A 24,614-nucleotide genomic window follows, 5' to 3' on the forward strand; every position below is an offset into this window, starting at 1 on the left:
ACCCCAAACAATCTACAGATTCAATGCAATCCCTATCAAAATTTCATTGACATTTTTCACTGAAATAAATAAAATAATCCTAAAATTCGTATGAGGGAGTAACACCTGCTCCACAGTGGCACAAAGCACTGTCAGGTGCCACACACAGCCTGTTGGGATATGTGGGCCACAGTACTTCCCCACCTAAAGTACTGTAGAGGCTCAGGAGACATCAGTCGGGGCCATTTTAACTGTCAGTAATGGCCACAAAGACCCCTAAATAGCCAAAGCAATCTTAAGCAAAAAGAACAAAGCTGGAGACAATACACTACCTAACTTCAAAATATACTACAAAGCTATAATAATCAAAACAGCATGGTATTGGCATAAAAACAAACAGACCAATGAAACAGAATAGAGAGCCCAGAAGTGAATCCATGCATTTATGGTCAACTGATTTTTGACAGAAATGCCAAGAAACAAGGTGGAAACGACAGTCTCTTCAATAAATGATGCTGGGGCCAGGTGCAGTGGCTCATGCTTATAATCCTAGCACTTTGGGATGCCAAGGTGGAAGGAACACCTGAGGCCTCCCTCCAGGCTCCGGAAGAGACCTCCTCCGTGATCCCTCGTCTAAGGGGAAGGTTCCTCAGGACCTCACTGTGGGGGCTGAAGGTGGCCACCCCTCCAGGAACTTATGCCCCAGGTGCTGAATTTGGGCTGCCTAAGTCTGTGCACGTGCGTCTGTGTTTGTGTGCATGTCTGCAAGTCTGTCTGTGTGTGCATGTCTGCATGTCTGTGTGTCTGCATGTCTGTGTGTTTGCACGCATGTCTGTGTGTCTGTGTGGTCTATGTGTCTGTGTGTACACTTCTGTATGTCTTTCTGTGTTTTTGCATGTGTCTCCATATGTCTCTGTGCATGTCTGTGTGTCTGTATGTCTATGTCTTTGTATCTGTGTCTGTGTGTCTTTGTGTGTCTGGTGCATGTCTTTCTGTGTGTGTGTGTGTCTTTCTGTGTATGTCTGTGTGTCTGTGTCTCTGTGTGTCTGTGTCTGCGTATGTAATGGTGTGTCTCTGTGGCAGGAAGAGGGTGTGTGTGATTGTGTGTCTGTATGTGTGTCCTTCCGTGTGTGTCTGTGTGTGTAATGGTATGTCTCTGTGGCGGGGAGGTGGTGTGTGTGATTGTGTGTCTGTGGGTGTGTCTGTATATGTCCGTGTGTGTGTGTGTATGTCTGTGTATGTAACGGTGTGTCTCTGTGATGGGAAGGGTGTGTGATTGTGAGTCTGTGTGTGTCTGTGTATGTAATGGTGTGTCTCTGTGGCGGGGAGGGTGTGTGTGTGATTGTGAGTCTGTGTGTGTCTGTGTATGTAATGGTGTGTCTCTGTGGCGGGGAGGGTGTGTGTGTGATTGTGTGACTGTGTGTGTCTTTCTGTATATGTGTGTGTAACGGTGTGTCTCTGTGGCCGGGAGGGGGTATCTGTGATTGTGTGTCTGTGTGTGTCTTTCTGTGTGTGTCTGTCTGTGTATGTAATGGTGTCTCTGTGGTGGGGAGGGGGTGTGTGTGATTTGAGGTGGGGGCGAGGCCTAGGCTTCAGTTACTCCCCGCCACAGAGACATACCATTACACACACAGACACACACAGAAAGACACACATACAGACACACAATCACACACACCCTCTTCCTGCCACAGAGACGCACCATTACATACACAGACACAGACACACAGACACACAGACATACACAGAAAGACACACACGCACAGAAAGACACGCACCAGACACAAAGACACACAGACACAGATACAAAGACACAGACATATAGACACACAGACATGCACAGAGAGGACACAACGGGATGGACAAAGGAAGCAGAGTTTACCCGTTCTGCTAAAACCAAGGGCGGGAGGGGGACGGGGCTGCCGACAGCCCTCCCAGAGCCCCTGGCAGCCGCTCACGGGTTCCGGATCGCCTGGTGGTTCTTGGGCACCGCAGTGAACCTCAGCTTCCTCAGGACGGCGGGCCAGCCCAGCAGCTGCTGGTCCCACAAGTACTCGGGGGAGAGCACCTTGGTGGGTTTGTGGCGCAGCAGGTACTTGTTCAGGTGGCTCTCGTCGTGCCACACGGCCTCGATGCCGTTGGCCTGGTCGACCATCATGGCCTGGTGGCAGGCCCTGGTGAGCCGCTGCACCTCGTGCACTGACCCCCCAAAGAACCCCCCCAGGTAGTAGAAATCGCCCTCGTCCTTGGGGATGTAGGCCTGGGACTGGGGCCGGCGCTCGTAGGTGAAGGCCTCCCGGCTGCTTCCGTAGAAGCCGGGGTGCAGGGTGCCGAACAGCGGAGTCAGGATCTCCACGCCCACGTGGTCGCGGAACTCCATATCCACGTCCGCGCACACCAGGTAATCCACCTCGCTGAGGAAGCGCCGCTCGCAGAAGTCACTGATCATCTCCATGCGGCGCATGGACACGTCCTGCCAGCGCTTGTGGGCGCGCACCTCCAGCACCGACAGCTGCCGACCGCTCCCCAGCGTCACGCGCGGCACCGCGGCCGGCTGGTCGGTGAAGACATAATAGCGGACACGGTGGCCCACCATGAAGTGCTTCTCCGCCGTCTCCAGGAACAGCTTCAGGAAGACCACGTATCTGCAAGGCAGGCGGACGGGGGCTGGGGGAGCGGCCGGCCGTGCACCCCCCGGGCTGCAGGAGGCCCGCCCTGCGCCCGCCCACCAGTGGCCATTGGAAGGCTCAGAGCAGCAGAAGCACCACGTTCTCCTGCCCTGTCCTGAGCGAGTCCTCGGGCTGCAACTCGCTTCATCCTCTTCCCAGCAATGGGGGACCACCAGCACCCCCTCTTACTAAGGAGGGCTGAGGGCAGGCGGCTGGAGGCTGGTAGCAGGCCGCAGGCTGGCACCGCCCACTCCCCCTCAGCCTGGCCTGAGCCACGCCTCCCCACGCAGCTGCCCCTCTTATGGCCAGGCCGGCCACGTGCCCCCTCATTATAAGCTGCACGCGAGGCCTCCACACACCCGCCTCTGCACCCTAGAGCTTCCTCCCTCCAGGCTTGAACTGCACATATTCCTAAGAGTAGGTCATTCCTGGCCTCCGCCACTGTCGCTGGCCCAGCTGCCCACAGCTGCCCAGAGGTCAAATATGTGTCTGCGGTTGCCTGGCTAGCTCCCTCTCTGGCCCGGCCCAGAGTTAGAGGGCCTTGTGGGTCAGCCACTTCCCTTGGTGTCTGGGGCCAACTGCCTTGCCTGCCCCACCTACATCTGACAGAGAAGTGACCACGGCTCTGCCAGCATCCTCTTTCTAGGGTCCAAGGACAGCAAGCAGGTGTCCCCCTCCTGCTATCTCTGGTCAGTGAGCGGGAAACATCTGGAGCCTTGTATTGAGGGGGTGGCTCAGCATGAGGGCCGGCCACAGTTACAGAGAGGAGGGGGCAGCAGAAGCCACCATCCCTGGGTGAGACGCAGCCTCTGGAGAAGGAGCTGGGTTTTACCGACCCCGCGAGCCCACAAGCCCACACGAGCTCAGTAAGATGCATGAATGACCTTTCCCATCTACCCTCTGGGAGCACAAGGCTGGCCGCCACCCCACTCTGTCTTGAACACAAGGAGAGACCTCGATGTCCGTGGTCACTCGCCACTGCCTGGGTCTCTGCCCTCGGCCACCTCACTGACTTACTTTTTGATGGCAAACACAGTTAACCCAATGGTGGTGTTCTGGAGCCTGAACTGCTCATTGAGGATGTCGATGTTGAACGTGCCCTCCCAGACAATGGGAGCCAGCCAAGGGGTCACCACAAGGACGTCCTTCCTACTGCACATGGAGAGAGGTGTGCGGTCACATGGAGCTGGCAGGGTGCCACCCCCATGCGCCTCTGGCACACGGCCACCCCCACCTGGAAACTCCACTCAGCTTCCGCCTCCTCTGACCACCCTTCCAGAGGCAGCCGCCCTTCCCCAGGAAACCAACCAGAGGCAAATGCGACTCCAACCGGGCAGATCATTCCCAGCCCTCCCTCAACACTGGGCCTGCCGGAACACAGAGCAAGCTGAGCTTTGCTGGCAAAGAGGTAGGAACCAACCCCGCCGGCACCCAACCCCCGCTGCCCCTCCCCAGGAAGGAGGTAGCTATCAGGCCTTTGCAGGGGTCTTGGAGAACAAAGGGACAGGAAACAAGAGAAACAAGTCAGAGAAAGCAAAGGGAAAGAGGACAGCCATGTGGGCCTCTGAATTCAGATGTCAGGAGAAACTGAGAGGAGAGAATAGCGAAGCAGCCCCAACTGAGATTTACATCAAGGAAACCGCCCTCTAATACCTTCAGAACAGCCCCTTGAGCTGCGTTCAGTTTCAGCTTTAGTAACTTTACTCACCAGGGTGTCAGCACCTTTGGCTGGGGGTAGGCCATCCTGCAAGCACAAAGCGCTGTCACGTGAGTTTGCATGGAAAGCGTGGGATGCAGGTAAGCAGGGGGTATGCACAGCCGCTGAACCATGACTGGGCGTCGACCCTCCCGCCAAGGCCACACTCCCAGGCTGGAATCACTGTGGTTGCTTGGGGGCGGTGTCAGCTCATAATCCCGGGACCTCGGGAAAGGGCCGAAGCTCAGAGTCTCTGATTCAGCACTTGTAAACTGGCAAGAGGGACTAACTGACATCAGGGGCCATTGCTTTCCACTTGACTTAAGGCTGGGAGGGACGTAAGGGGTTGTGTCTCAATTCACTGTGAGCAGAGAGGAGGCTGGGTGTGTGGCCTCTGTCCCTGGTTGTTCCCAGGGAAAGGCCCTGAGATGTGCAGACCTCCCCACCTGGGCCCGAAGCCTGCTGGGCCTCCTTGTGGGCTGGTGGCTTCCAGAGCCCGGCGTCCTCTCTGAGAAGTGGGAGAGTGACACCTGCTCCACAGTGGCACAAAGCACTGTCAGGTGCCACACGCAGCCTGTGGGGACGTGTGGGCCACAGTACTGTCCCCACCTAAAGTATTGTAGAGGCTCAGGAGTCATGAGCCGGGGCCATTTTAACTGTCAGTAATGGCCACAATTTGAATGTCCAAGATGGCCTTTAAAAGCAGGGAGTCAACAGAAAAGAGGAAGGAAATTCTGACACTTGGTACAACCTGGATGGACCGTGAGGACATCACGCTCAGTGGTTTGGGCCCGACATAAAAACACAGGTACCATCGATTGCACTTATAAAAGGTAGTTTGAGTAGCCAGACTCATAACAACAGACCATGGAATGGTGAGTTGTGGGAGGGAAAACGGAGATGCTATTTTCTGGGGACAGAGCTTCAGTTTGGCAAGATGAGAAGAGTTCTGGAGATGGATGGTGGTGATGGCTGCACAGCGATGTGAATGGACTTAACACTACTGAACACTCCAAAATGACTAAGATGGCAAATTTTATGTTAAGTGTATTTTATCACAAATAAAAAAAAAATCAAAAGCAGTGTAGCCAGCTTGGCCTTGATTGCCTAGACTTTCTCAGGTCAGCACTGATAAAGGCCCACATCCTGGGAAACAGCCCTCCAAGGCCCCAGACAGAACAGACCAGCTGGTCATCCTCTTTAAAAGCCAATTTGAAGGCCAGGTGCAGGGGCTCATGCCTGTAATTCCAGCACTTTTGGAGGCTGAGGCAGGCGGATCATTTGAAGTCAGGAGTTCAAGACTAGCCTGGCCAACATGGTGAAACGCTGTCTCTGCTAAAAATACAAAAATTAGCCAGGTGTGGTGGTGGGCGCCTGTAATCCCAGCTACTCAGGAGGCTGAGGCAGGAGAATCACTGGAGCCCGGGAGGTAGAGGTTGCAGTGGGCAGAGATGGTGCCAGTGCACTCCAGCCTGGGCAACAGAGCGAGACTCCATCACACACACACACACACACACACACACACACAAAAGCCAGCGACACGCAGCTGGTCAAAACTGAAGCTCCAGCTCCATCGTGCTCTCTGAGTGGCTGCAGGATGAGGGCCAAGTCAGGGTAGAGACTGGGGAAGGAGCGGCCCCCTCCCTTGGAGCCACAGGAGGAAAGAGGACCTGCCCTAGCTCCCACACACTTCTGTCCACACGCACACATGTGCCAGGGCTGCAGGACAATTCTGTGACATGGGAGGCACTGAAGGGAGGCATTGGCGTTATACCTTGGCAACGAGACAAGCTGCAGATGGTCAGGTTCCCTAACAGCCATGCTGCAGAATGAGAACACAGGAGATGAAGTTTATTCCAGGAGCAGGATTTAGGGCACAAGTGCATGGAAGCCACCTGAGGGTCCCAGTGGAAGGGACACAGCGTCAGCCTGGAGTGTGGAGCAGAGGCCACCAGAAACAGTCACAAAACAGCCATCACTGTGGCGATGGGCCTGGTGTGGACCCGTGTGCCAGACCCTGTAACGGCCCACATTGCAGTCTGAGGTCTACGTTCGGGGAGCCTCACAGCCCACACATTCACCAGACATGTCGAAGCCCAGGCCAGGCAGAGTGGTTTCAGAACATGTCTGCAAACTGTGAGGCCCCCTCCCATCAAGAGATGGGGTCTGATATTCCATGTTTCTAAGAAATATAATGCAGCAGAAGTGACACTGGGTGACTTCTGAAGCCAGGCCCAAAAAGGCGATCCGGCTTCTGTCTCATCTTTCTTGGGATGTTGGTCTTGGAGCCTCCCAACCAAGCTGAGCAGGAGCCCAGGCCCCAGGGAGAGGCTCTGGGTAGGTGTCTCAGATGACAGCCAGCATCAACTGCCAGAGACGCAGGGAAGTCTTTGCAGTGACCCCAGCCACTGTCTGTCCACGACTGCTGAGGCCCCCAAAGTGAACCACCCAGCTGAGCCCAGTCCACCCCAGGAAGCCCAGGGAGAGATAGTAATCAGTGATTGCGATTGTTTTCCATGGATGGAGTGGTGTGTTCGGCAGCCATGGATCACTGACACGAGTGGGAATTAGCAGACACAGCAGGGGAGAGACAAGAGTGGTCCCAACAGGGGCCATAGCACAGGCAAAGGCCTGGAGTCAGGACAGCACAGCAGGTGGACAAGTAACAGGCCACGTTGGCTGGAGCACAGAGGGCGAGGGCAGAGGAGGGAGAGATGAGGCTGGGGAGGTCAGGAAGGCAGGATCAGATCATGGAGAGCCTCCTACCTTATGTTCTGGAAAGATCACTCCAGCTGCTGTGAGAAGAAGGGGGACAGGGCTGATGGGGATGGGGAGACAAGTCTGAGGCTGCCACAGAGATGAGGGCAGCCCCACCAGACCCCTGGAGCAGGACCTCGAAGGCAGGGAGGCCAGTGGGCAAGCGAGCTGCTAAAGAGCAGGGCTGGCAGGATTTGGGAACCCAGTGTAGGGGTGAGAGCAAAGGGAGAGTTGAGGATGGCTGGTGGAGGAGGGGTGGGGGTGGGGGAGCAGTGACCATGCATGGGAACTCTGGGTAAGCCTGGAGTTGGGGACCGGAGGTCAGAAGGGAGGTCAAGGCTGACTCCAGACATATCCAGGTGACCCCTCAAGGCCACAGAGTTGACCATGTCTACGCTGGGCAGAGCATAGAGAGGGGCCCAGGCCTACCCATGTGTGTGCCCAGGACGGGGAGAGGGAGTTCCCAGAGTGGGACCCCAGGCCACAGCCAGCACCCCGGCCAGCACGGACGCTCCACCTGCTCTTCCCTGCACTCACCAGAATCCCCTTTCCAGGCTTTCTGGCATTAGACTTCTGGGGCTTAGGACCCCGTAACTGCAGGAAGGAAGTGCACCAAGACTCAGGACACAAAACCAAGACTGCCTGTTGGTCCCTTCCTCCAAAAAGCGCATGGTGCGGCCAGCAGCATGAGAACAAGAGTTCCCAGTGAAGCTGCAAGGCCTTGAGGCAGGTACGGCAAGTTCTCAGCAAAGCTCAGGTGCCTTGCCACGTCCCACACCGGGAGGTGGGCAGGAGGGTGGTCCCTGGGACATTGCTCACGTATGGGCACCTGCAGGAGCTCCAGACCCCCCCTCCCCCACCCCCCGCCACCCGTGCCTTCGTCAGTGCAGCCCCCGAGGCCACCTCAGGGAGTGTTTCCAGGCCGTGTCCACAGATGCTCCAGTAGAGCCAACAGGTGACTTCATTCTGTGGTTCTGGGACCTTCTGTGTCTGGAAGCGACTAACAGCTTGGGACCCAGAATTGCCTTCCCCACCGCCAGCCACACAACTGTGGGCAAGGGGCTTGCTCTCCCAGCCCCAGACTCCACACTCAGGAAAATTCTAAATGGGAGTGAGATGAGCCCATTGCCCAGGTGAGGCTTAAATAAGGTAGCAAGTAAACACACCCTCCGCCAGAGCTGGACGTGGGCAACAACTGTCCTTAGGACCCTGATGACTGTGATACTTGGGGAGCTCAGGGAGGCCCCATGGGTCTGATTGGCTGTTGTGGTCACTTCTCCCCAAACCAGGCCAGCCTCGATGGTCAAATGTGTCTTACCCGAACAAGACCAAGACAAGCATTATTAGGAAAAGGATCATAGGTAGAAGTGCGTAGCATTTTGGTTTTCCTGGAAAACAGAAGTAGAAAAATCACATTACTCACCCTCCTTCTCTCACCTGCCCCACTTTACCTGTCCTGTCTTGTAATTCAGGCATCACATCCTGCGACGGGCCTTCATCTGCCAAGATGGTCCCTCTGCCCCACAGGTGATGCTCTGAGCCCCACCTGAGAATCTCCAAACCTCGTCCAGATGCAGCCCTCCTCCCACTCAGAGAAGAGGGAGGTGGTCTGCTCCTCCCAGCTCATCAGCCTGACTGCCCCTGCAGACTCTGAGAGCCACCCCGGCTTCCTAATGACCTCCTTCCACTCCGCACCCCCTTCCCCTGGGAGACCGGAACGAACCACACTGAAATGAGCACGTCGAGGTCACTGTCGAACCCACCGAGGGAGGCCAGGACAGCCTCATGGCCGGCTGAGCCAGGAGCCCAGGCCAGTTCCTGCCAGGGAGAGGAGCCACCAACTTCCCCTAGTATCTCCCTGCTCTCTCAGAGGCTTGTGCCCTGGAAACAATCATTGTCTTTCTTTTAAGGTGATTTTATGTATAGTAAAGTCATGTACAGTAGTTCTCTTATCCACACCTTCGCTTGCTGGAGTTTCAGTTACCCATGGTCAACCAAAGGCCAATAATAGGTGAGTATAGTACAGTAAAATATTTTGAGGACAGGCGTGGTGGCTCATGCCTATAATCCCAGCACTTTGGGAGGCTTAGCCAGGAGAATTGCTGGAAGCCAGGAGTTCTAGACCAGCCTGGGCAACATAGTGAGAACTAATTTCTATCAAAAAACAACAACAACAAAAAAAACAAAAAAAACGATCAGCTGGGCATAGTGGTGCATGCCTCTAGTCCCAGGAGGCTGAGGTGGAGCCTGCAGTGAGCCATGATTGCACCACTGCACTCCAGCCTGGGTGACAGAGCAAGACCCTGTCTCTTAAAAATAAACAAAACAACAACAACAAAAACCCCACAAATTAAGATATATACACATATATTTTTTTAGAGAGACCACATTCACGTAACCTTTATTACAGTATATTGTTTTTGTTGTTGTTGTTGTTGTTGTTTTTGAGACGGAGTTTCGCTCGTTGCCCAGGCTGGAGTGCAAAGGGGCAACTTCGGCTCACTACAGCCTCCGCCTCCCGGGTTCCAGCAATTCTCCTCCCTCAGTGTCCTGAGTAGCTGGGTTTACAGGCGCCCGCCACCATGCTTGGCTAATTTTTTGTATTTTTAGTAGAGACGGGTTTCACCATGTTGGCCAGGCTGGTCTCGATCTCCTGACTTCAAGTGATCCACCCGCCTCGGACGGTATATTGTTATAATTGTTCTATTTTATTATTAATTATGGGTGTTAATCCTACCCTGTGCCTAATTTATAAATTAAACCCTACCATAGGTATGTGTGTATAGGAGAAAACATACTCTCTGTAGGGTTTGGTACTATCCGGGGTTTCAGACATCCACTGGGGATCTCAGAAGCTATCCCCTGCAGGTAAGAGGGGACTACTGTTTTCACAAGGGCAAGTCCGAAAGGCATCTATCTCCCAGCCCAGTTCCTATTCCTTCCCCCAAAATCGGTCCCTTTCAACTAATTCGTCTGTTACTTCTTATCTTACAATGCTTGTGTGTATTTACCTCCACCTTTCTAAGTCCTGTGACCATGGAATGATTTATCTCGAATAGCTTCCTGAAACAGAAACGTGGGAGGCAAAACATTTGAACTTTACATGTCCTAAATTATTTTTTCCATTTTGTAGTTGGTAGATTGTTTGGCTGTCGGGAAATCTCGGTGGAAATAATTTTCCTTCAATTTGGCAAAAATGGTTCCATTTGTTAAAACTTTGAAAATTAATTTAATTTGAGGGATAACTTGCATCCAGTAAAATGTACCCACTTTAGGTACACAGTTTTGATGAGTTTCACACAATGTATGTATACATGTAATCACCACCCCAAACAACATATACACATTTTCATCACCCCAGTAAGGTCCCTCCTGACCCTGGCAACCATGAATCTGATTTCCTGGCATTTCCCGTAAACGGAATCATCTGATACATGCTCTTTTATGTCTGGCTGTATCACATCGCATGCTGTTTTGAAGATTCACCTATATCGTCACGTGTATCAATTGTTCGTTCTTTTTCATTGCTGAGAAGCACACCATTGTTAATCCGCCACAATTCAACTTTTTTATTGCCGAGAAGCACGCCATTGTTAATCCGCCAAAATTCATTTATTCTGTCTCCTGGTTTTTTCACTGCTTGGGGCCACTAGCAACAAAGCTTCTGTAAACACTCATGTGCAGGTATTTGTGGACCTGTGTTTTCATTTCCCTTGAGTAAATACCAAGGCGAGGAAAAGATGGGTCATATGGTAAGTATATATTTAACTTTGTAAGAAACTGCCAAACTGTGTTCCAAAGTGGTGACTGAATTTTCCATTCCCGCCAGGAATGTAGGAGAATCACAATCCTTGCCAACACTTGATGGTCACTCTTTTATGCTTTAGCCATGCTAGTGGATGAGGAGTGGTATCTAAGTGTGTCCAGTGACTAAGGAGGTAAATCATCTTTTCATGTATTTATTGGCCATTTGCTTGCTTCTTATGAAGCCCGTGCAGATCTTTAGCTCATTTTATTATTTATTTATTTATTTATTTATTTACTTATATATATTTTTGGGGGGGCACGGTCCCACTCCAGTTGCCCAGGCTGGAGTGTGGTGGCATGATCACAGCTCACTGCAGCCGCGACTTCCTGGGCTCAGGTGATCCTCCCACCTCAGCCTTTTGAGTAGCTGGGACTACAGGCATGCACCACATCTAGCCAATTTTTTGTGGTTTTGGTAGAGATGGGGTTTCACCATGTTGCCCAGGCTGGTCTTGAACTCCTGGTCTTAAGCGATCCACCTGCCTCAGCTTCCCAATGTGCTGGGATTACAGGCATAAGCCACCTCACTCGGCCCTTTATTTTTATTTTTTTTAGAGACAGGATCTTACTCTGTCACCCAGGCTAGAGTGCAGTGGCACGATCACAGCTCGCTGCAACCTCGAACTCCTGGGCTTAAGCGATCTTTCCCCCTCAGCCTCCTGATTAGGTGGGACTACAGACATGCACCAACATGCCCGGCTAATTATTCTACTTTTTGCAGACACTGGGTCTCATTTTAAATTAAGTTGTTTCTCTTTTTATTATTGAGCCGAATTTATTTCTATATTTTGGATACAAGTCCTTTGCCAAATACAAATATTACAAATATTTTCTCGCCAGGCACAGAGAGACAGACACTGCATGTTCTCACTTATCTGTAGTATCAAAACATCAAAACAATTAAACTCATGGAGATAGAGAATAGAAGGATGGTTCACAGAGACTTGGAAGGGTAGTGGCAGTTGGTGGGAGGGTATGTAGGGATGGTTAATGTGTACAAATAAATAGAAAGAATGAATAAGACCCAGTATTTGATAGCATAACAGGGAGACTATAGTCAATAATAATTTAATTGTACATTTAAAAATAACTAAAAGAGAGTCCGGGCACAGTGGCTCATGCCTGTAATCTCAGCACTTTGGGAGGCCGAGGCAGGTGGATCACCTGAGATCCGGAGTTCAAGACCAGCCTGGCCAACATGGTGAAACCTCATCTCTACTAAAAATACAAAAACTAAGGCCAGGCGTGGTGGCTCACGCCTGTAACCCCAGCACTTTGGGAGGCCGAGGTGGGTGGATCATGAAGTCAGGCATTCGAGTCTAGCCTGACCAACATGGGGAAATCCTGCCTCTACTAAAAATACAAAAAATTAGCTGGGTGTGGTGGCGCATGCCTGTAATCCCAGCTACTTGGGAGGCTGAGGCAGGAGAATCTCCTGAACCTGGGAGACAGAGGTTGCAGTGAGCCGAGATCGCACCACTGCACTCCAGCCCGGGCGACAGAGCGAGACTCCATCTCAAAAAAAAAAGAAAAAGAAAAAAAAAGTTTAAAAATACAAAAACTAGCCGGGCATGGTGGTGGGTGCCTGTAGTCCCAGCTACTCGGGAAGCTGAGGCAGGAGAATCACTTGAACCTGGGAGGCAGAGGTTGCAGTGAGTTGAGATGGCGCCACCGTACTCCAGCCTGGGTGACAGAGCGAGACTCCGTCTCAAAAAAAAAAAAAAAAAAAGAATAAAAATAACTAAAAGAGTATAGTTGGATTGTTTGTAACAAAAAGGATAATTGCTCAAGGGGATGGATACCGGTTCTCCATGATGTGAATCTTCCATTGTATGACTGAACCACAATATCTCATGGACCCCATAAATATATACACCTACTATGAACCCATAAAAATGAAAAACAAAAATACTTCTTAGAAAACAAATATTTTCTCTCAGTCTGTGGCTTAGTTATTCATTTTTCCTTAAGTTTTCTTTTGAAGGGAAGTGTTAATTTTTATAAACTCTAATTTATCCTTATGAAAATGAAACCATTTTTATGGTTTAAGCTTTTTTTTTTTTGCCTCATCTATTACAGTTTTGCCTACCCCAAGTTCCTGAACATTTTCTCTTATTTTCTTCAGAATTCCATAATTTTTGTGTATTGTGTGAAAGGCTAAAGTCCCTTTCTTCCCCCAATGGATATCCAGTCATTTCAGCCATTTGAATTGAAAATACTTTCCTTTCTTTATCACATTGCCTTAGCACCCTTATCAAAAAGCAACTATTAAAAAATAATTGACTATTTCTGTGTGAGTCTATTTGTAAACTCTGCATTCTATTCCATTGAACTATCGGTCTCTCCTAATATCAACCTTTTTTGATTTCTGTAGCTGTGTAGTCCACCTTGAAATCCAGCCTGGAAAGTAAGTCTTCCAACTTTGTTTTTCTTTTTCTAATTGTTTTGACTATTTGGAGACCTTTGCATTTCTATGTAAAATTTTAGAATCAGCTGTCAACTTTACAAAAATTTCTTCTGGAGTTTTAAGTGAGATTATGTGGACTGTATAGATCCATCTGGGGAGAAGTGACAGTTTAGCAATATAAGTCTCCCAATCCATGAGCATGGTATATTTCTCCATTTATTTATGTCTTCTTTAATTTTTGTCAGCAATATTTTGCAGTTTTGTGGTTTTTTGTGACCTTCTTTTTCTTTCTTTTTTTTTTTGTCAGGGTCTTGCTGTGTAGCCAGGCTGGAGTGCACTGCAATCTCTGCCTACTGGGCTCAAGTCATCCTCTCACCTCAGCCTCCTGAGTAGCTGGGGCTACAGGTGCATGCCACCATGCCCAGCTAATTTTTTTTTTTTTTAGAGACAGGGTCTCACTATGTTGCCCAGGCTGGTCTCAAACTTCTGGGCTCAAGTGATCTGGCCACCTTGGCCTCCCAAAGTGCTGGGATTACAGGCATGAGCCATGGTGCCTAGTTTGTATTGCAGTTTTAATTGTATAGGCATTTCTCCTAATTTGGTAAATTATTCTCTAAATATTTCATGTTTTATGATGCTACTGTAAATGGTATTTAAAATTTTTCATGGTTCAATTGATTGTGGCAAGTATTATAGAAAAATAATTGATTTATTCTTGTTTTTTTTCTTTTTTTTTTTTTTTTAGACTGAGTCTTGCGCTGTTGCCCAGTCTGGAGTGCAGTGGTGTGATCTCCAGTCACGGCAACCTCTCCCTCCTGGGTTCAAGCAATTCTCATGCCTCAGCCTCCCAAGTAGGTGGGATTACAGGCACACCACCACACTCAACTTTTTTTTTTTTTTTGTATTTTTGTAAAGATGGAGTCTTGCCATGTGGGCCAGGCTGCTCTCAAACTCCTGGCCTCAAGTGATCTACCCACCTCGGCCTCCCAAAGTGCTGGGATTGCAGGTGTGAGCCACCACACCCAGCCTGATTTATTCATTGACTTTGTATCTTGAGACCTTGCTAAGCTGACTTAGTTGATGGGCTGGCTCACAGCATAAACATATATAATATATATGACAATAACAGCATAAGGGAGCAAGGAGGCAATGAAGTTATTATATATACTGGAGCAAGGAAAGTCACCAGACAATAACTTGAATATACAGGAAGAAATCAAGAGTAAAGTCAGTGATAAATATACAGTGTAATATAAAAGACTTGAAAAGTGTTTTTCCCCTTACTTGTCTTACTGAATTGAAAAGAAATAAGATTGTGTGAAACAATAATTATAACACCATGTTGTTGAGTTTATAACATATATAGATGAACATATATGACAATAATACTACAAACCACAGGCAAGGAGGGAGGAAATGGAGTATATTGGAGTCAAGTTTCTGTATTTTACTAAAATTAGTATTAATCTGAAGTAGATCCTGATAAATTAAAATGCATATTGTAATCCCTGGAGCAAACACTAACAAAATAACTTTAAAATATACACTTAAAAAGAAAAAGGGAATTTAAATGCTACACTAGAAAATAATACAAAAGAAGGTAGTAAAAGATGAACAGAAGAACAAAAAGGCATAAAACATAGAAAACAAATTGTGAACTGATAGATGGAAATCCAACCACAGCAATAATAACATTGAATGGGAATAGAATGAGCATGCCAATCAAAAAGCAGAGATCGTTAGACCGGATTTTTTTTTTAAGCTTTGACTATATGCTGCCTATGAGAGACATACTTTAGAAACAAAGATACAAATAGGTCAAAGCAAAAGGATAGTAGATTTGCTATGCAAACAACCATAAGGGAGCTTGAGGAGAAATACTAACATCAGACTAAATAATTTTTTTGTTTTTTTGAGACAGAGTGTCACTCTGTCACCCAGGTTGGAGTGCAGTGGCACGATCTTGGCTGACTGTAACCTCAGCCTCCCGGGTTCAAGCAGTTCTCGTGCCTCAGCCTCCCAAGTAGCTGGGATTACAGGCGCACACCATCACAGCTGGCTAATTTTTTTGTATTTTTAGTAGAGATGGGGTTTCACCATGTTCACCAGGCTGGTCTCAAACTCCTGACCTCAGGTGATCCACCTGCCTTGGCCTCCCAAAGTGCTGGGATTACGGGCATGAGCCACCACATCTGGCCAACATTTTTAAGTTCAAAAATCTTACTAAAGAGAAACATTCTGCCATGATATAAAGTGAATACATCAGGAAAATATAACAAACAGAAATATATACACACCTGACAACCTAGCCCCAAAATACTGGAACAGGAATTAAAAGAAATTAAAAATCGTGTAAGCAAAAACTCAGTTGTATGTAAAAAACCAATTCCCCTTGAGGAAGAGAAAGGGCTGGAGTCCTTTAAAAATTAACTGCCCGTTTTTCTGTGGCTAGTGAGCCTTATCTCTCCCTTTCCCAGGCGTGGTGAAGACTCTCTTTCTCTAGCTGTGCAGCTGCAAGGTCACTAAACAGATAATCTTGAGTCGTAAAACATGTTGTTCCTTGAAAAGTAAGAAATAATGTAATGCATATCTTAATTGAATAACTGTCTTTGTTTCTCGCTTCTGTAATACTCTTCCCCCTGCAAGAATCTCCCCCCGCCCCACAAAATGCTTAAAAGGTAGCTTGACTCTTTGTTTTGGGGCTCAGTCCTTTGGATGTTAATCTGACTGGGTCGGTGCACCTAAATAATTAAATAATTCCTCCTCAACCCCATCGGTCTCTCTGGTTCCTTAATTATCCCGCAGCAATACATGAAGCAAAAACTCACAGAATTGAAGGGTGAAACAGTCAATTCAACAATAATGGTTGGGCCGGGCATGGTGACTCACGCTTGTAATCCCAGTACTTTGGGAGGCCGAGACGGGTGGGTCACTTGAGCCGAGGAGTTCGTGACCAGCCTGAATAACATGGCAAAACCCTGTCTCTACAAAAAATGCAAAAATCAGCTAGGCATGATGGTGCCTGCCTGTCATTGTAGCTACTCAGGAGGCTGAGGTGACCTAAGCCTTGGGAGGTGGGGGCTGCAGTCAGCTGTGATCATACCATTGCACTCCAGCCTGGGTGACAAAGTGAGACTCCACCTCAAAAAAAATAATAATAATTGGACACCAAAATCCTACCCCACTCTCAATAATGGATAGAATAATTAGAAAGAAAATCAGTAGATACAAATGACTTGACATCACTGGACACCAACTGACATCTCTAGAACACTCCACCTGGCAAGAGCAGAAGTCACGTTCTCCTCAAGTGCACAGGCAACAGTCTCCAAGGTCAATCATATGCTGGACCATAAAACAAGTCTTGAGAAATTCAAAAGGACGGATATCCACAAAGTTTCTTCTCTAACCACAGGGGAATGAAATCAGAAATTAACAAAAGAAATTTGGGAAATCTATAAATACATAGAAATTAAACAACACATTTCTAAATACGCAATGGGTCAAAGAAGAAAATCAAAAGATACTCTGAGCTGGATGAAAATGTAAACACAACATACCAAAATTTATGAGATATAACTAAAGCTGTGTTTAAAGGGAAATTTATAGCTGTAAATGTCTACATTAGAAAAAACATCTTAAATCAGTGTGTAAGCTTCCATTGTAAGTAACTACAATAAGAAAAGACAGAGGGCCGGGCGCGGTGGCTCACGCTTGTAATCCCAGCACTTTGGGAGGCCGAGGCGGGCGGATCACGAGGTCAGGAGATCGAGACCACGGTGAAACCCCGTCTCTACTAAAAATACAAAAAAATTAGCCGGGCGTGATGGCGGGCGCCTGTAGTCCCAGCTACTCGGAGAGGCTGAGGCAGGAGAATGGCGTGAACCCAGGAGGCGGAGCTTGCAGTGAGCCGAGATCGCGCCACTGCACTCCAGCCTGGGCGACAGAGCGAGACTCTGTCTCAAAAAAAAAAAAAGGAAAAGACAGAACAAATTAAACCCAAAGTGAGACGAAGGGAAATTAATAAATATTAGAGTGGAAACCAATGAACTAGAGAACAGAGAGAAAAAGATAAAGTAAAATAATATCAAATGTCAGTTCTCTGAAAAGATCAAGAGAATTGACAAAGCTTTAGCTACATCGACCAGAGAGAGAGAGAACACAAATCACTAAAATTCCAATCTTACGAAATTAAAAGGATTTCAAGGAAATACTATGAACAACTGTTTGCCAACGAATTACACAACTTAAGTAAAATGGACAGATTCTTACACATCAACTAGAAAGCGGTTAGAAGAAAATACAAGATTAAATCTTTGTGACATTGGATTAAGATTTCTTAGATATGATACCAGGTGCACGATAAAAGAAAAAGTTAATAAATTGGAATGGATCAAAATGTAAAACTTTTGTACTTCAAAACACCAATAAAAGTGTTTTATTTCACCAATAAAAGTGTTTTTATTCACCAATAAAAAGTGTGAGGATAAACTATCGATGGTTGAAAATATTTGCAAATCATATATCTGGTGTGTGTGTGTGTATATATATATATACATATGATGCTATGTATTCAGTATATGTAAAGAACTCTCAAAACTGAACAAAGGAGACAACTCAATTTTTAAAAAGGCAAAACATTTCAACAGGCATTTCACCAAAAACATATACAAATGGCTAAAAAGCACAAGAAAAGCCACTTGCCTGGCCGGGCGCGGTGGCTCACGCTTGTAATCCCAGCACTTTGGGAGGCCGAGGCGGGCGGATCACGAGGTCAGGAGATCGAGACCCCGGTGAAATCCCGTTTCTACTAAAAATACAAAAAATTAGCCGGGCGTGGTGGCGGGCGCTTGTAGTCCCAGCTACTCGGAGAGGCTGAGGCAGGAGAATGGCGTGAACCCGGGAGGCGGAGCTGGCAGTGAGCCGAGACTGCGCCACTGCACTGCAGCCTGGGTGACAGAGCGAGACTCTGTCTCAAAAAGAAAAAAAAAAAAAAAAAAAGAAAAGCCACTTGCCTTCATTTGTCCTTGGGGAAATGTAAATCAAAACTATAATGAGATACCACCTTTTACCCACAAGAATGGTATGTATTGCTGCAGATGTACAGACAGTGGAACCCTCAGCCAGGTGCAGTGGCTCACACCTATAATTCCAGGACTTGGGGAGGCCGAGGTGGGCAGATCACTTGAGCCCAAGAGTTTGAGAACAGCCTGGGCAACATGGCAAAACCCCATCTCTACAAAAAATACAAAAATTAGCTGGATGTGGTGGTACTCATCTGTAGCCCCAGCTACTCAGGAGGCTGAGGTGGGAGGACCAATTGAGCCCAAGAGATTGAGGCTGCAGTGAGCCAAGATCATGCCACTGCACTCCAGCCTGGGTGACAGAGCAAGACCTTGTCTCAAAAAAAGAAAAAGAAAATTAGAACCGTTATACGCTGCTGATGGGAATGTAAAATGGGGCAGTCACTTTGGAAAACAGTTTTCTAGTTTCTTAAAATGTTAAATATAGACTTCCTGTATTACCCAGCAATTCCACTGCTGGGTATCAACCCAAGAGAAATGAAAACATGTTCACACAAAGTCTTGTACACGAATGTTCATAGCAGTGTTGTGTAGTTTAAAATAGCTAAAAAAGCAGAAACAGCTGAAATGTCCTTCAGCTGATGAATGGATAAACAAAATGTGGTCTATCTGTACAATGGATTATTCAGTAATAAAAAGGAATTAAATACTGATACATACTACAACATACATGAATCTCGGAAACATTATTCTAAGTGAAGGAAGTCATATGCAAAAGACCGTGTAACATAGGACTCCATTCATATGAACGGTCCAGAAAAGGCAAAACTGGAGAGACAGAAAGTGATCGTCTGAGGCCAGGTGGGAATGGGGAATGACTGCGGAGGAGTTCCAGGGAGTTTTGGCGGGCTGGGGATGGAAAAGTTCTAAAATTTATTTCACGACTCTGTAAACTAACTGAAAATAATTCATTTGAAACAGGTGAATTTTATGGCATATCAATGACACGGCAATAAAGCTGTTTCTTGTAATGGTGCCATCAACTCCAGCCCATTGACCCTAAGCTGAAGGAAGAGAGATGCTAGGTGTGTTCAGTAGGGCTCCGTCCAAGTTGATTTTTTGAAGTTATGGGCACCATTCCGAGTAAGATGTTTTGTGGCAGGTCAGGTCTCACTAACGCAGGCCTCCATAACAACTGTTTCAGTACTGACTGAGTGGTTAAGTTAAATATTAAAAGCCAGTGCCCTCATAAAAAGGCTGGAATGTAACAAAGTCCCACCAAGAGTTTCGCCTAGACCTTTCCTGGGCCTTCAAGCATGACAAAATAACGAAGGAATTCTTAATAGGACCCATTTAGGATTAAACAAGTTTTATTGCGAGTCTGAAGAAGCTCCCCAGGACTCCACAAATAAGTTTACTGGGGGGTCTGAAGGAACTTCCCAAACCCCCACGATTTAGGAGACAAGGTAAGGGTTTTAGATTAAGTAAATTTACTGAGGATCCAGAGGAAGGTCTTCAGGACTTAGACCTTAGTTATAGATTAACATAAGTCAATTACTTATGTCTTTAGATGAATGCACACTTACACACAGACATATAGCTTAGAAGGTATATAAGGTCTGGAAAACTTTGTAATTTTGAGGTGGTCTGGCGATAATTTCCAGGTCTTCTCCTTGTAACTGGTTACAGAAATAAAAACTCTCTTCCTCCCCAGTTCATCTGCATCTCTTTACTGGGCCGTGAGGGAGCAGCCCCACCCTCAGTTTGGTCCAGGAACAGTTTGATCTCTTCTTGGCCAATCTCTGGTGAGACCCACCAGAATGGAGGAGAGCCGGGACTGGGTGCACTGCCAGCTTCCAAAACTCCTGCACGTGGTCTCAGTCCTCCAGGGATTATGATGGGTGTGAAGGAGCTGAGCATTCTCTGAGGAGCCAGCAGCACATGACACCCAGCTCACCGCCCACCAACCACATCCTCACCGTCATCTCCAAGGCTCTCTCATGTCCTCTTCCTGCCTTTCGGGGGACCACAAACTCTGACTCCACCACCCTGCCCTGCTGCCCGCCCCAACAAGCCTGACTGATTTGTGGAGCAGGGCCTTCCCCATGTGAGCTCTTCTCCCTGGCATGCTCGTCCTCCAGATTTCCACACACTGGGTCCCTCACCATTGGTGTCCCTAAGGACACCAGCTCCTGGCTGCAGGCCCCTTCTAGCACAGGCCTGCTTGTTCTCATCAGTGTTCAACCAACATTGTTTGGATGACTAAATCAACATGCAGAATGTGGGTAACCTGAGAATGGGCACTCATTTGCCAGGTTTCTCAAAAGACCTAACCTCTTAGTCTTCAAGATGTTTGTCTTGGGTGCAATCATGGGCCAGAGCCAGTGCCAGAACCCCAGGAGTATGGAGACAAACTGCCCAGTCCGTGGTCCTCCAAGGCTCCCTGACATGAGACCAACTAAGACAGCATAACCCGTGGGGCAGGACAGACTCCTGGGGTGGCAGCTGTGTTCATCATCTTGACTGGGTCAAGATGTATCCAGCTGTACCTTTTATATGCAGTTTATTGTATACATCTGTTGAAACATATTAAGACAAAAAAAGGGAACAAAAAAAGGAAAACAAAGACCACAAAGGAGGGACAGGGAAGAACCCGGAACGAGCTGGCAGCACAGGGAAGAGGCAGGTGTTTGCAGTCAGATCTGAGTCCCAGGCCTCAGCCCTTCCTGCCTGGGACCAGAACACTGTCCCAGATCTCTCTAAACCTGTTTTCCCGTGGGTGAAAGAATGACCCGGGAAGTATTTACTGTTCCTTCCTGAGAACTCAGCGATAATGAACACAGTGCTGCCGCACAGTAAACACTGACAATGGTGAGCACTGTTGAGGGCAGGGCCTCGACCTACACCACACTCAGTTTTCTTCATGAATTTTCCACTCCTCTGCCTCCCGCTCCTCCAGGGCTGCACCTCCAGGGCAGGAGCCCTCACCACCTCAGGCCTCAGTATGCCTTATCCCCCACCTGATTCCAAATCAAAGTAAAACATTTCTCTCCCCAAATGTGTACACAGCACTCCTCTAAATTAAAGGGCTGTGTGCTGGCTCTGGGCACACCCCCTGGCTCTCCCTGGCCTTTGGCGTTGGGGTTCACTGGCCTGCAGCCTGCGCCCCGTGGCCCTGCGTTCTGCATCCCTCCCTCTGAAGCGACGTTGTTGTCTGGGTAAATACTCAATTCATCTTCTGGCGCCAAGAAAATTAAGGACAGGTGATCTACCCTCGGCCTCCCAAAGTGCTGGGATTACAGGCCTGAGTCACCGCATCCGGTTGCCTAAATAATTTCCTCTTAACTCCTATATCACCTGAGCGCCCGGGGCGCAGTTCCCCCGTCACGCTTGGTATTAAACTTGTCCACCTCGCCTTCCCGAGGCGCCTCGGCGTTTGGGGTATGGAGGCTGTTCCCAGCCAACCCGGGCGCCTGGCCGCCGTGCCCGAGGGAAGGGCTAGGGGGCAGGCAGGGCAGCCCCGAGGCTTGTCCTCGTCCAGGGTCGGGCGCTAGGTGCTGAAAATAGCAGCTCATGGAAGGCGGGGAGCGTGGAGGGGCGAGGAGAGGCTGGAGACCGCCACGGCGTCGAGGGACCCCGCTCTCACCAGGACCCAGGGACCCCGGAGACGAGTCCCCCGCCAGGCCGCGCCACCGCGCCCATCCTGCCTGCGGGTCCCAGGCACCCACAGCGCGGCCGCGCCCACCTGCCCGGCGGCTCCCCAGGACGCAGGGTCTCGGAGGCTGGGGCGGCGGCCGGCCTGAAACCTCACAGCCCTGAGCGCCCCCACCCCGGCCCGGCTGTCGGGTGCACCCCGGATTCCCGGACGCAGCGGCTCCTTTGAGGGCACCTGGCGCCGAGGCCTGCACTCACCGGCCGGCGTCCGCAGCAGCTCGGCCATAGCTCCGCGTCTGGTCTCGGCCTCCGCCTTCCGCCCGACCGCCCTGGGGCGGGGTGAGCCCGAGGCGCCCCCTCCCGGCCCGCGCCGCCCGCCGCCCGCCGCCCCGACTTGCCGAGGCCGAACACGGGAGGGGACAGCGGGGCGCAGGAGGCGGCCGGGGGTCCCCAAGGACCCCTGCTAGGAAGGGACGGCGCCTCCTCGCGCGCGCCCCCATGGGACCCGCGCGCCCCTCGTAGCCCTGGTCCCCTGGGGCCCTGTCCCTGCATCCCGCCCGGGGCCGAGCGGCTCCGGTTGCCCCTGAAGCCCCGCCCCCGGGGGACCCTTGACACCCTGTCTCCGGGGCGGGGGCGACCCCCTGACATCCTGCTTCCCCGGGGAGGCGGGGGAGACGAACCCGTGAAGCTCCGGCCCCAGAACCCACGATCCCCGGCCTTCCGGCTCGCGCGCGCCGCAGCCTGTAGCCCTCCAGCCCCGCAGGACCCTGTGCCCCGCGCCCGCGACGTCCCCTTAGGCAGAGTCTCTCCTCCGGCCCCGGCTCGCGGCCGCACGGAGCTGTGCGTCCCGCAGACTGAGGAACCTTCGCGCTCCCCCTGCGATCGAGTCCCCCTCGGGCGCCCGCACCGGGCCCTGAGGCCTCTTCGCGCGTTCCGTGGACAAAGCCCTGCTCCGCCCCGCTACGACCCCCGCCCTTGCCTGGTCTCCGCTCAAGGCTGCAGGGACTGGGGAGAGCGCGCCCCGCTGCGAAGAGGAGGTACCTCCCGAAGGGTCCAGGCGACGTCCCAGAGGCTTCTTCCCGCTTTTCCTGGTATCTCTCAGAGGAGTTTACACTGATGCTCCGTTCACAGGACCCTGATCCCGTCCCGCCCTCCCGGGGCGGGGCACCGTTCTCATCTCCGTGAAAGCTGGGGGCATCTTTAATGCTTCCTTTCCCTCCCACTCCAAGTCCAGTTTGCCAGCTCCAAGACGTGTCCCTGGTGCAGGCGCAGGAAAAAAGTGTGGCAGTTCCTCAAAACATCAAACAGAATTACCGTACGAGGCCCGGCGCGGTGGCTCACGCCTACAATCCTAGCATTTTCAGAGGCCGAGGCGGCCGAATCACTTGAGGTCAGAAGTTCGAGACCAGCCTGCCCAACATGGTGAATCCTCCATCTCCACTAAAAATACAAAAATTAGCCTGTCGTGGTGGCTTGAGTCTGTAATCCCAGCTACCTGGGACGCTGAGGCAGGAGAATCGCTTGAACTTAGGAGGTGGAGGTTGCAGTGAACCAAAATCGCACCCACTGCACTCCAGCCTGGGCAACATAGCAAGACTCCTCAAAAAATAAAAATAAAAATATTATTACCATATGAGCTGGCAATCCTACTTTGGGGTATACACCCGAGGAATTGAAAGGGGGTCTGGAAGAGACATGTGCACATCTGTGTTCCTAGCAACGGAACTCACCATAGCCAAAAGCTGGAAGCAGCCGCGGTATTCACCAAGGCATGATGGCTGCACTGAGCGAGTCTGTCTGTAGATGGAATATTACTCAGCCCTAGAAAGGGAGGAGACGCTGACCCCTGCTACAGCGTGGGTGAGCCTTGATGCCTTATGCTAAGTAAAATAAGCCAGACCAACAAGGAAAAATGCCATGCGATTCTATTTACTTTTATTTTTTTTTTTTGGCAGAGTCTCACTCTGTCACCCAGGCTGGAGTGCAGTGGCCTGGTCTCGACTCACTGCAACCTCTGCCTCCCAGGTTTAAGTGATTCTCCTGCCTCAGCCTCCCAAGTAGCTGCCACCACAGATGTGTGCCACCATGCCTGGCTAATTTTTGTATTTTTAGTAGAGACTGGGTTTCACCATGTTGGCCAGGCCATTCTAGAACTCCTGACCTAAGGTGATTTGCCTGCCTTGGCCTCTGAAAGTGCTGGGATTACAGATGTGAACCACCGTGCCCAGCCACAGTTCCACATGTCTGAGGGACTGGAGTCATCAAATTGGTAGAAATAGAGAGGAGAATGGTGGGCGCCTGGGAAAGGCGGGAATGGGGAGCTGTGAATGGTGTCGAGTTTCAGTCTGGGAAGATGAAAATAGTGTTGTGGATGGATGCTGGTGATGGCTGCATAACAATGTGAATGAACTCAACACCATGGAACTGTGCATGTTTAAATAGTTGAGATGGTAAATTTTATGTTATGTGTATTTTACCACAGTAAGAAAGGAAGAAAGGAGAGGATGGAGGAAGAAAAGGGGACAGAAGGGAGGGAGGGAGGGAGAAAGGAAGGAAAGGAAGGAAGGAAGGAAGGAAGGAAGGAAGGAAAGAAAGAAAGAAAGAAAGAAAGAAAGAAAGAA

General features: G+C 49.7%; 1 protein-coding gene across 2 annotated transcripts; it reads right to left on the reverse strand.

Annotated features, from left to right (window-relative positions):
• Positions 1-1,767: 1,767 nt before the first annotated feature.
• Positions 1,768-22,364, reverse strand: ABO (ABO, alpha 1-3-N-acetylgalactosaminyltransferase and alpha 1-3-galactosyltransferase). 2 transcript variants are annotated; one of them, XM_030818106.1, is made up of 7 exons: positions 22,252-22,364; positions 8,420-8,489; positions 7,639-7,695; positions 6,119-6,166; positions 4,357-4,392; positions 3,666-3,800; positions 1,768-2,624 (listed from the first exon to the last, which is right to left on the reverse strand). In XM_030818106.1, exons 1-7 carry the CDS (start codon positions 22,277-22,279, stop codon positions 1,934-1,936), a joined length of 1,065 nt encoding a protein of 354 aa, XP_030673966.1. In that variant the 5' UTR covers positions 22,280-22,364; the 3' UTR covers positions 1,768-1,933. The 2 variants fall into 2 exon arrangements, with proteins under 2 accessions (XP_030673966.1, XP_030673964.1); XM_030818104.1 differs by lacking the exons at positions 6,119-6,166; positions 7,639-7,695; positions 8,420-8,489; positions 22,252-22,364 and having other exon boundaries at positions 4,357-5,356.
• Between the last annotated feature and the right edge of the window lie 2,250 nt (positions 22,365-24,614).

This window comes from Nomascus leucogenys, chromosome 8 (genome assembly GCF_006542625.1).
Source record: "Nomascus leucogenys isolate Asia chromosome 8, Asia_NLE_v1, whole genome shotgun sequence".
Taxonomy (NCBI): Eukaryota; Metazoa; Chordata; class Mammalia; order Primates; family Hylobatidae; genus Nomascus; species Nomascus leucogenys.